This window comes from Lynx canadensis, chromosome B3 (assembly GCF_007474595.2).
Source record: "Lynx canadensis isolate LIC74 chromosome B3, mLynCan4.pri.v2, whole genome shotgun sequence".
Classification (NCBI taxonomy): domain Eukaryota; kingdom Metazoa; phylum Chordata; class Mammalia; order Carnivora; family Felidae; genus Lynx; species Lynx canadensis.
Window position 1 is genome coordinate 17,248,929 of NC_044308.2, and position 12,186 is coordinate 17,261,114.

The 12,186-nt window shown below is 49.9% G+C and overlaps 2 protein-coding genes across 3 annotated transcripts in view; one reads left to right on the top strand and one right to left on the bottom strand.

Moving 5' to 3' along the window:
• SYNM (synemin) overlaps positions 1–7,236 on the top strand; it is a 28,097-nt gene extending 20,861 nt beyond the window's left edge. Inside the window, exons 4-5 of the mRNA XM_030317483.2 lie at positions 602–3,054; positions 3,974–7,236. Coding sequence (XP_030173343.1) covers positions 602–3,054; positions 3,974–4,312 — 2,792 coding nt within the window. The 3' untranslated portion in view covers positions 4,313–7,236. The remainder of the gene's footprint in view (positions 1–601; positions 3,055–3,973) is intronic.
• A 2,068-nt stretch (positions 7,237–9,304) lies between these two features.
• The window catches only part of TTC23 (tetratricopeptide repeat domain 23), a 101,430-nt gene continuing 98,548 nt past the window's right edge, over positions 9,305–12,186 (bottom strand). For both annotated transcript variants that reach the window (XM_030317484.2, XM_030317485.1), the window contains exons 10-11: positions 10,694–10,776; positions 9,305–9,839 (exon numbers count right to left, since the gene is read on the bottom strand). In XM_030317484.2, the coding sequence (XP_030173344.1) occupies positions 9,740–9,839; positions 10,694–10,776 (183 nt within the window). In that variant the 3' untranslated portion in view covers positions 9,305–9,739. The remainder of the gene's footprint in view (positions 9,840–10,693; positions 10,777–12,186) is intronic.

Genomic DNA, 12,186 nt, shown 5'->3' on the forward strand with positions numbered 1-12,186 from the left:
GACAGTTTGTAAAGAAAAAAAATAGAAGTATAAAAATAGAAGAAGCCAGGGAGCTTTAGAAAAAGTTAACCTCGTCAATACTTCTTGGCCCAACATGGAAACCAGTGACAAATCAGGGCATATGAAATGGGGGAGAGAGAATGCCAGTTAGCGTGGCGTGATCTCGTACTTTGTAATTATGAAGCTCTCTTCTGCACGGAAATAAGTAAAATAAACTCAGGCTGTCAACAAAGCAGCAATGCATGTTTCCAAACTATCATGGTACTGTGAAATTTAATCCACAGAGACTAGCACCCAGCCTCTCGAATGCACACGCCGAGCTGCGCGAGCTCACGTTTGCTGATGTTTGTGAAGGTGGATGATATTTGAAGATCAGCAACGAGAGCAAAGTGTTGTGCTGTGGCATGCATAGCGCTACATTTTATTGTAACGGGTTTTTTTTTTTAAACTACCAAAATCAATGATTTGGGGGTGGAAAATAGTTCATTTGTAAATGCCCTTCCTGCCATAATAGTTTGTATTTATGATGATGGGATGGGATTTGACCTGTAGTGATGCTTTTAAGATGAGAGAGGGTAATGATGACTGTCGTTTTCTGCAGAGTTCAGAAAAACATCCTATCAGTATGCCAGCACGGTGCTGCAGAGGGAAAATGAACGAAATCTGTTTCCCAGGCGGAAAGCACCTCCGGCCAGCTTCAGCCACAGCCTGGCGCAGCGCTCTCACCTGTCGGCAAAGCCCGGAGCTCGGCCCGCCGTCCCAGGTGCTGCGGGCAGTGGCTTCCTAGGCTCGGGATATTCTTCCCTAACCACTACCCGGTGGGAGAAAACTGACGGCAAAACTGCCGACTCTCAGGAAAAACCTGCCAACAGCCAAGCCAGCGTCAGAACTTTCTCTCCAGTGCCCGGTCTTTTAAGGGATACTGAGGCTCCAGCGAAAACATTCCCCGAAAGACCGAGAACCGCGGGTACAAAGGCCGCCTCTGCTAATGTAGCCAAAGAGCCCGCCCTTGCCCAAAAGCCCTATCGGGACAATGTGTCGGCAGGTGCTTCCAAAAGCACGTGGTCAAGTGAGAGAACCGTCCTTGTGGAAAAGAAGACAGGGGCTAACGTCACGAGAGAGCAGGAGAGAAACAGGCCAGGTGCCATCCAAACAAAGTGGGAAGAGAAGGTGTTTGATTCCAAAGAGAAGGCTTCAGAGGAGAGGAATCTAAGGTGGGAAGAGCTGACAAAGTTAGATAAAGAAGCAAGAAAAAGAGAAAGCCAGCAAATGAGGGAAAAGGAGAGAGGGAAGGAGTCGGCGAAGGAGAAGAGTGTTCGAGAAAGAGAGGTACCGATCAGTCTAGAAGTCTCCCAGGATAGCACACCAGGGGTGGCCCCGAAAGGTTTGCAGACTCCGCTCCAGGGGGATGCTCGTGACGGTGCAGGCAGAGGCATGGAAAAGAGGGAGGCCAGGTTCAGGCTGGACCACGGCGACACCACCAGCTCCCCGAAGGGCGACTCCACGACCGAAACCATAGCCGAAAACATCGTCTCCAGTATCCTGAAGCAGTTTACCCAGTCTCCTGATACAGAGACATCTGCTAATTCTTTTCCGGACACGAAGGTCACTTACATGGACAGGAAGGAGCTTCCCGGCGACAGGAAAACAAAGACTGAGATAGTCGTGGAGTCGAAACTGACCGAAGAGGTGGATATTTCAGATGAGGCTGGCCTGGACTATCTTCTGAGCAAGGATGTTAAGGAGGTGGACCTGAAAGGAAAATCGGCTGAGCGGATGATAGGAGACATAATCAACCTTGGTCTGAAAGGAAGAGAGGGGAGGGCAAGGGTGGTCAACGTGGAGATCATTGAGGAGCCCGTGAGCTATGTTGCTGGTGAGAAGGCGGATGAGTTTTCTACCCCCTTCGAAGTGGAGGAGGTTGATGATGTGTCTCCGGGCTCCAAGGGGCTGGCTGAGGAGGAAGAAGGTTATGGAGAAACAGACATCATGTTCTCAGGCAATCAGCATAAAAAGACCCAGCGGCCCCAAGAGAATGTAACTCATGTTGAAGAAGTAATGGAGGCGGGTGACTCAGAGGGAGAGCAGAGTTATTTTGTGTCGACCCCAGATGAGCACCCTGCGGGGCAGGACAGAGACGAGGGCTCGGTGTATGGGCAGATCCACATTGAAGAAGAGTCCACCATCAGGTACTCTTGGCAAGATGAAATCGTGCCAGGGACTCGGAGAAGAATAAAGACGGATGATGGGCTGGGAGAGAAGGTGGTGAAGCCGTTGGACATCTCGGAACCTTCTGTGGAGGAGGAGGTGGGTTATACTCACTGGAAGGAACAAGCTAGAAGTGGTGAGTTTCATGCTGAGCCCACAGTCATCGAGAAGGAGATTAAGATACCACCTGAGTTCCACACATCCATTAAGGGATCCTTCAAGGAGCCCAGACACCAGCTGGTGGAGGTTATCGGGCAGCTGGAAGAGAGCCTTCCGGAGCGCATGAAGGAAGAGCTGTCCGCTCTCACCAGAGAGGGTCAGGGCGGGCCCGAGAACGTTTCGGTCGACGTAAAGAAAGTCCACACCTCCGGGGGTAGGTCCGTGACCTTGGTTGCCGAAGTCAACCTCTCGAGAACCGTGGATGCCGATCAGTTAGACCTGGAGGAGCTGAGCAAAGACGAAGCCAGTGAAATCGAGAAAACCGTGGAGTCAGTGGTACGAGACAGTTTGGCCAGGCGGCACAGCCCGGCGCCTGGAAGCCCAGACGGGGAGACCGCAGAGGAGCCCCCGGCTGCCGGCTTTCGCTTCAAGCGCTGGGCCACCCAGGAACTGTACCGCCCCGGCGGTGAGGAGGGCGATGCCAGCCGGGCCTCTCAGGGCACAGAGCAGGTCGCTTCCCCGGGTCCGGTGTCAGCCACGGTAGAGGTCACCAGCCCGAGGGGCTTTGCCCAGTCACACGTGGTAGAGGACGTAAGCCGGTCTGTCAGGCGTGTTAAAGTCGACCCCACTGGGATTTGGAGGACTGAGCAAGTCTCACGAGAAGGACCCACTGCACAAGTGGTGGAGGTAAGTGGGGAAGGGGACCTAAGTCCGGCCCTGAGCTCGCCAGGAGCCACCTGGTGGTCTGTGAGGCACTTCACCCTGAGTCCTGATCAAAGTCAAGTGTCCCAGGAAGTCTTCCAAAGGTCTGTCCCTGCCTTTGGGGAGGCAGGGGGCACAGAAGAGCCTGGCCCGATAGAGCTGTCCACAGATATGGACACAGCGGGGAGGCACAGTGTGTTTGGCTCCGAACAATTTCATGCTAAAAGAGACTCATTACTTTTCAGGGCCCCATTTCTGGGTCGGGGAAGGTTGGTGATTATTTTCAAACAGAAGAGTCAGTACCCAGACTTCTGTAAAGGACCTTCAGGTGGGTCCCAGAGAGGGGTGCGGGGAGCAGATCCAGCTCAGAGCCCCCCTTTCAGACAGAAGGGTGTTGAGTATCAGGGAAGCTTCCGTGAGCACTGAAGAGTGGTCAGGGGACGGCACATCCGTCAGGCAGGTCACAGTCCGGGCTCAGCAGCATCAGACCACTGAGCACATAGTTCCCCTGCCCTGGGAATTCAGCCACTCAGAAAGCAGTGCCCATGGAGAGGGCTCGGCAGACGTGAGCCAGGCTGCGCGTAGTTCCGCTGTGGGTGGGAGGATCCTGATGACCGGAAAGAGCACCTTCCAAAGTGCCAGTTCCCAGTGGCCTCAGGAGGCCAGTGTGGGAGATGCACGAGGGGCAGAGGAGACACCGGGCATGAGCAGAGCCTTTAGGCACATTTGTCTGGGTCCCGCAGAGACCACAGCCTCTGAACGGGTTGTCTTCCACGAGCCCGTTTCCAAATCGCTTGCACCTGCCGGTTCAGCGGGCTCCCCTGAGCTAGGCGAGTTGGCAGACGGCAGCGGGGTGCTCAGGCACGTGGCACGGGGCCCCAAAGACTCTCCGTTTACCTTTCAGATGGACGTAAGTCACGTGGAGGCGAGCCCCCGCTGGACGCAAGACACCACGGTCTTCTTCCCCGCAGGGACGGAAGCGGCGGCTCGTGGTGCCCCTGACCGTGGTGCCTGGAGAGACGGGGGCAGTGGGAATGCCTGGGTGGCCAGCGTGAGCTTTCAGGGCTCTTCCGGGGACGGACACCAGGTCCCCGGGGAAAAGGGCAAGGCGCAGGCTGAGTTTGACAGGACGGTGCAGCTACAGAGGATGGTAGACCAAAGGTCGGTGATTTCGGATGAAAAGAAAGTTGCCCTCCTCTATCTAGACAATCAGGAGGAGGACAATGAGGGCCACTGGTTTTGATAAGCAAGTATTTTGTTTTCAGTGGTGTCTTATCTGGTAACACAATAACATACAGAGGCCTTTACTTCTTTGAAGGAGGGAGGCTCAGTCTTTATGAAGACCTCCCCACTTTTCTTACCTTCTCCAAAGAGCGCTCCGGGCGATGTCACTTTACTTTATCATCTGTAAAGGTGTCAAATTAATTCATGCCTTCGAAGGCATTTGGATTTTACTTTTGAGTTGGAACTTTGACACAAATATTTTTTATCTTTTTAGTCTTAAAAGTTCCTTTTTCTGGAGTTTTCTCTCCACTGCTTGAGACAGTTTCGACCAATTTTGCTCCTGGTCACGGAAATGCCTCACATCTGTTTGAAGTTATAATCAACTCTCTATAGGGAAAATGCCTAAACGGTAACAATATAGTAAGATGCCTATATGATAACAAGATTAAAGTAATATAAGAGTAAATTTTATTTGCATGTGCTAATATGAAATAATCAACTAACATTTAAAAGGAAAAATGCGTACATTTGTCACTTTTCCAAGTCTTCTCAAAAAGAAATCCTAGGAAAGAAGCAGATTGCTTCCATAAAAGATAAAAGTGAAAAAAAAAACCTAAATGGTTCTAAATTTAGGAAAAAGTTAAGTTCACTTTGAGACTTGAATGAATTGCTTTCTATGTGCAGAACTCCAAAAAATATATAGTATTTTTGTTTATGGAGAGGCCAGCTTCAGCCCATTTGATATTCCAAGTCCACACGCTTGCTATGTTCGTGTAAGTTCTTAGAAGCCCACCCTGGGCTTGTGTGTAGGGAAAGCGACTGTTGGGAATGGGTTATCGTATTTCCTTTCTCACAGCACTGGGTTGTTAAGTAGCATACAGTCTAAGTATTCTTGTTTGTTACAACCTAAGTTCTGGAGTAGCCAGCTCCCGCCAGAGTGTTAAGCTTCTCCACACCTTAACCCTTAGCCCTGTCTACACATTTAATTTTACTGGCGGGAGGCAGACCCCGAAGACAGTAAAGAGAATGCTGATGATGCTCAAGCTAGAGCCTGGCTTGCCAGATGATCCTGTGCCGTGACATTGGAAGCACAGGGTGGACTGTGCCTCCCAGAGAAGGCCTTGCAACGCACCGCTAAAGGGACCGAAGTCTGGGTGATGCAAAATGACAACCAACCTCGAGGACGTTTTTGCATTTTTTTTTTTAACGTTTATTTATTTTTGAGACAGAGAGAGACAGGGCATGAACAGGGGAGGGGCAGAGAGAGAGGGAGACACAGAATCTGAAACAGGCTCCAGGCTCCAAGCGGTCAGCACAGAGCCCGACATGGGGCTCGAACTCACGGACCGTGAGATCATGACCTGAGCCGAAGTCGGACGCTTAACCGACCAAGCCACCCAGGCGCCCCCGTTTTTGCATTTTCAACAGAAATCATTACAGCTGGGGTGTTTTGCCCAGGGAAGAGAATACTAATGTTACATAGGATAAGATGTTTTGTGGGAAGGACTGGGTGCCTCTCCTGCTGCCCAGCACCCAGGAGGGGCCCTGGAGGAAGGCAAAGGCCCTACCCTCGTGGGCCATGGGATGCTGACGTGCAGGTACACACCGTGAAGTTGAAGGTACTAGAAAGAGTGAGTGTGCTTTACTGGGTTTGTTTTATTTTACGTAAGGGTATTGCTTTTAAGGCTTCGTCTTTAAAGGTGGCGGCACACAGAAATGACCTCTCCAGCAGCACAGTATTATTTTAATCCAAACTAGTTGCTTGCACATAACATTGTTTAAACTGTACTTCTGGTAACAAAGAATCCTAGAGCTGCCAGTAGGACACTGAGGAATAGTGATTGGAGGTAATGCCATCCTCTAGTGGGTTATGATGTTGGGGGTGGTGGTTATGGCATGAGGGTCTTCCCTCGGTGGGGGGGAGGGGGGGATGTCACACAGTGGCCCTCAGCTCCTAGAAATGGCTACAGCAGGTAGTTTAGGGAGAGTGCATTTTCTTAATAAGTGGAGGAGAAATGGAGCCAAGCTTTCGGGATGATCCATTTTACAAACACTGTGAATCGGGGTATAGAAAAAGTTGAACTGCAAGTTTAAACCTTTGTTATCTTCCAAATGAACTAGTAATTGTCACAGACTGGTACAGAGGTGATGGCTTGGCAAGAAAAGCCTTCTTGTTTCTCATATAGTCAAAGATGGGCGATTTTATGTTAGCTGTAATTGGTAATGGTATTTGTAGAAGTGATTTATTGGTCAAGGTGACAGCCTACTGTTTTGATGGCGACACAGACTGAGGATGCGGAGTCTGTTATGTGAGTCTGAGTGGGCTTACTTTAATGTCCCTCTCTTGCCTTGTGATCTTGTAAATGAGTGCTAACAGGGACAGATTATTAATATCATGACCCGCCTCTCTTTGGAAAATATCTTAGGTCTTAATTTATATTTCCATGTTAGAACACATGTCTTCAAGAAGCATCCTGCCAAGAGTACTTACCAATATGGACTCCTGGGCTGTCTTTGGTTACTCAGTCTCTGGATCACCCAGGAGCAGGGGTGCCCTTCACACTGTGAAGGTCGCCTGAAAGTTCTGTGTCCTTTAAAACCAGTCGCTCTGGAGACCATAGAAATCAACTTTGTGGGTTGGGACAGAACCAATTTTTGCTGTTGTATAGACAAAACAGTATTAATGGAATGTTTTTCACCTTCCCACTGGTTGTTTTGATATCATTTGTTTCAAATGTATATTTAGAATGGAATCACTTACAAAGCTCATCTTTCTAAGCTCCTGTTCCCTACGAAGGGAAATGTCACAAGAATGTATAAAAATAAAAATCTAAGAAAAAAAAAAAAAAAACCTCCACGTTGTTCCTAAAGAGAATGAATGTTTTCCAGTAGGTGTTTTTGTGGTTTCTATTTAAGCTCTAATTAAAGCATCTATGTGTTTTACATGCATGATTTTTTTTTTTAATGGTGGCACGGAATCACTGGGGAGAATATGTATGGAAAGTTCTGGCTCTTTACCCAAATCAGAACTTGATACTGTTAACACAAAACTACAAAGCGTAGCAGACAGAGCAAAAACCAGCTGGCTCATATTCAAATATAGACTGGGCAGTTTGTGGTAAGAACGTGGTCATCACAGCCTGGAAGGCTAGTGTCAGTAGGGTGACCAGCCATCCTGTTTTGCCTGGGATGGAGGGGTCCCCCGGGACACGGTTTCAGTGCTAAAACCAGGACCGTCCTCGGCACACCAAAATGGTTACTTTGAGTGCAAATCGGAGTGGTTAGTTAATCCTGGCTGTTTCTTAGGTGCTTGAAAAACTTGCGGTAGAATGAGACAAAGGAATAGTTATTAGGTAACTTTTTACCACCCCCTCCCCATGAATATCTATAGTCTTCCTCTCGTGTTGAAGTTCACACATTTAATAGATGGGAGACATTTGGGTGGGACATTCCTATATTCATTCTTTCCTTGGGGTGGGGTCTAAATTTTTTAAAATATATTTTAGTTTCTCTGATTGCAAGATATTATCCTCCAAGAAAGACAGGAAGAAGTAACCTCAGAATTCACTTTTTTCCCCCAAAGCCTAGCATGGGCTGTCTGCTCAGGCTGCTATGACAGCGTACTGGAGCCTGGGAGGCTTTAACCACGGACATTTCTCTCTCCCAGTTCTGGAGGCTGGAAGTGAAGGATCCAGATGCTGGTAGATTCGACGCCCGGTTGCGGCTCTCTGCCTGGTTTGCAGACGGTCTTCTTGCCGTGACCTAACATGGTGGAGAGAGCGATCTTCTGTCTCGTGTCTCTTCTAATCAGGGCACTAATCCCATTCACGGGGCTCTCGTCTCCCAGAGGCCCCACCTCCTAATACATTCACACTGGGGATTAGGGCTTCGTGAATTTTGGAGGTACACACACATTCAGTCCCTGGCAGACTCCAACGTGGTAAATATTTAAAATACTTTTTCTATCCATGTCGGAACCTGTGTCTTCCGACTAGATGGGATACCCGGTGAGTAGTGACTGTGTCTCATGCCTCCAGCTTGCACATGGCCTTCATCCCACCTGGGATGAGTGGGTACGAGTGGGGGTGGCCTGTGTGGTCAGCTGCCATGGCTTCCAAGGGGGACAAGGGACCTTGCCTCTCTCTCTCCACCCTGCACAAATGGAACCAGAGCAGCCTTGAGTTTCCTACTGGGCACTGGAGTAGAAGGGGCCCGTGCTGCATCCTGCTGGCATCTTAGCACCAGCCTACAGCCTTGCTGGGCCTCAGTCCGTGGGATGAGGGTGGGAAGGAGAAGGAACAATGCTGCCCACAGCCCATCCCGCCCACTGTGCACTCTCCCTCCTTCCAGCACCCAGTCTCCTGTGGACACCATGGAGAAAGGTGCTCAAAACTTCCCACTCTGCTCTTCCCTTCTCGAGGGGCAATGGCCTCCCCCGCGGGAGACTGAAGACCACTGTGGATGTGAGTGCTCGTCCACTCCACCCTCCCTACCTCACATGCTGAACCCGGGGAAATAGCTGAGAGAGCAGGGGGCCAAGGGCTGTGCCGACTCCAAAAAGAACCTCCAGAGGGCAGCCATGTTTCTCCTGCCTGGAGTAGAGGCCCCAGGAGTCAGCCGCCCTCTTCTGCAGCCCTTCCCCGCTGGCCTCACCCCTACTCCTCTGTCTTCATTCCCTTACACCCGCCTCCCCTGACCTCCAGCCCGTTTACTCCCATTACTCCCTGCCCTGCTGTACTGGGCTCTTTCCCTCTGTTAGCAACTCGTTCTGCCACTTTATGTTTAGTAATTAGCATCCATGTTGGCTGGCAAGGTCTGAGAGGATGGGGACAGTGTGTCCTGTTTACTGTCAGGTCCCCAGTTCGTAGCACTGGCCTGGTGCACGCAGGGTGCTCAGCCACGTTCAGTGGCTGTGGGAGTAAAGAGAAGCTTCCTCGCATCCCTCTCTAGGCTCCAGGAACTCTGAGGCAGCCTGCATTTGAAAAACATACCAACCCCAGCACCTCCAAGATTCTTCTTAGCATTTTATTCTGCATTATTCCCTATTATCTTCCTACAAGAAAGAAAGGGCTTTGGCCAGCATTTGCTCTCAGACTCCAGATCTATGCGAGGGGCATACATAGGTACGGCCAGATGTTGGGTCCACTTCCATACACAGGAAGTTTGAAACTTTTGAAGAGAAGCCTTTCAGCGACAGTCGTGCTGCTGGGTAGAAAGTTTTGTTGCAAGGGAAACCACTTGGTGAAAAAGAAATCTGCTTTACAGAAGCACCAGATCACCCTGGAGGGCATCCGCTGTCAAAACGCGACATCTCTGTTGCATGCTGGAGCAAACAGCCCGGAAAAATCTGTCGAATCCCATCTTCTAGTCGGAGAGGTTTATACAGCACCCCAAATGTCAGCACCCGGGCCCGACCCAAGCTTTCTTTGGGGGAGGGGTGGGGCTCTCAGTCCGCTGCGCTGGGCTGCACCTTCCCCGGCACGCCGGTGCAGAAGGCCGGTTTGGCTTTCGGGGCCTGCCGGATCTTCGCGGCCACCTCGGGGGCCCTGCAAACAAGCAGAAAGTGGGGTGAGCGTGCTGCCCCGGGACCACTGTTGCTCTGAAGAGGAGCCCAGGGGCTGCTGAGCTAACAGCTGGCGAAGGAGTCTGGGGAGGGAAGGCCGAGGAGAAGAGAATCCTGGCACAGCAACCTAAATCCCAAGGTTTTTTTCTCCCGTGTTCTAATTCCTTGCGACCATTTTCTCCCTGAGCTGAGAGGGTCAACCCTTAGCTGGCTCAGCGAGCAGAGCACAAGCACAAAGGTTGGGCTGGAGGCCCTGGCGGGCTCAGGGTTCAACGTTGCCTCCGGCTCGGGCCGGCGGCTCTGAGAGAGCGCCCCCTGCCGGCTGTCTCCTCGCCTTCGGTGCTTCCATGATCCTTCCTTGGCGGTCAGCCCACAGGCTCTGGGCCACACTGGCTCTGTGAGGGGAGGCTTCTCCACAGCAGGGAGTGGAAAGACCTGGGGCCAGCCTTCAAGGTGAAGTCAGAGGGCTCTCAGGCCGCCGTCCTGACAGGCACGCTGAAAGCAAAGGGAAGCCAAAGGCAGGCCTCCAGCAGGCCACGCCAGGGCACTGTGCCCTCGCCTGCCAGCAGGGGAGGTGACCCGCAGGCCCTGGTCTGCAGGAGGGAGAGTCCCAGTGTGTTTCTGCCATTATTCAAGAGCCAATCTTTTCTTAGTATCTGGGCAAGGGGGATATTTGACAGCTGGGCTTTCAAAGGAATCACTGGTGTTGCATAGTTTATGAGTTATGGGAAGTCAGTTAGTAAAACTTTCCATGGAAAGTTCCACAGAACCTTACAGAACCAGCTTCCTCTGAGATCTGAATGGCAAAGGAAACAGTGCAAGGGGAAGCCAACTCACTTGGACAGGACGTCCACTGTCTGCTGGGTGGCCAGAGTCCTCTTGTCCTGTGCTCCATATAAGAGGGTCTGAATCTGAAGACACTGCAGAACACCAAGTAGTAATCATGAGGTTATAAAAATGTCACTGAGAGCATTTCGCAGGAAAATGAAGTCTCCCTTGAATGAAATAAAGCATACTTCATCCACAGGCCCATGCTTGACAGAACTGGTGCATTCTCAGGGTTTCTCAGGGACAGACTGGCCTTCAATTTGGATGCTCTGAGGGATCCAGGAAACAAATGCAAAGTTTTAACACTATTTTACACAACTCCCTAGGATGAGCTATATGCAAACTATAAGCATAGGGGCGCCTGGGTGGCTCAGTCGGTGGAGCATCCAACTCTTGATCCCAGCTCAGGTCATGATCTCCCGGTTCATGAGCTCGAGCCCCGCATCTTTCTCTCTCAAAATAAATAAACATTAAGGGGCAGGCACCTAGGTGGCTCAGTCTATCAAGCGTCCTACTTCGGCTCAGGTCATGATCTCATGGCTCTAGAGTTCGAGCCATGTGTCAGGCTCTGTGCTGACAGCTCAGAGCCTGGAGCCTGTTTCGGATTCTGTCTCTGTCTCTCTCTGCCCCTACCTCCCCCCCACCCTGCTCATACTCTCTCTCTCTCTCTTAAATATCGGTAAACATTTAAAAAATTAAAAAAAAAAATCCCTGACTCTCCCCTTTTGGGTAGGCAGGTTTAAAAATTTCTTAAAAAGTAGCATTTTTAGAAAATAAAGGCAAGAACATTGGTATTGACCAGGGATGGTCTCTAGTTTCGGTTTTTAAATGAGCCTTGCTCAGGAAGGTTTTTAAATTTTTTTGTTTGCTTTTTGTTTTATTTTGTTTTTTGGTAAAAACATGCTCTATCTTATATGGGCTTTCTATATTCATTACTACACAGTAACTTCTTAGGAATTAATTTACTTAGGACTTCAATATTGAGCTTATGTATTATCCAGGGCTAGCTTTGGCTTGATTTCTCCCTTCTGCTTACTGAGCGACCATTTGGTTACTTGTACCAGACCAGGGTAAACTCAAGGAAAGAATAAAGATGCAAGTTGTGCCCCCAAATGGCCAAAATGATTCTTAAAATAGAATGAGGTGGAGGCACTTGCTTTACTGTATATCAGTACCTTTTATAAAACTGTAGTAATTAGGACAGTGGGGTTTTCATCCAGGGATAAAGAAAGAGGTCAGTAGAACATGGCAGAGAGTACACTACTTGATAGATGACAGAAGTGGCCCTGAAGGGTCTAGGGGAAAGAGCTGAACTAGTCGGTAAATGGAACTGGGGTCACGGGCTTTCCAAATGGGAGAAAATGGGTCCCTATCCCATACCAAACACAAATATCAATCCTAGACAGACGGAGGAACTAAATGTGAAACGAAAACTTGGAACTTTTAGATGAAAATAGCAGAGGTTTACCTTTATCAGTTTGCAATAGGGAAGTATTTCTTAG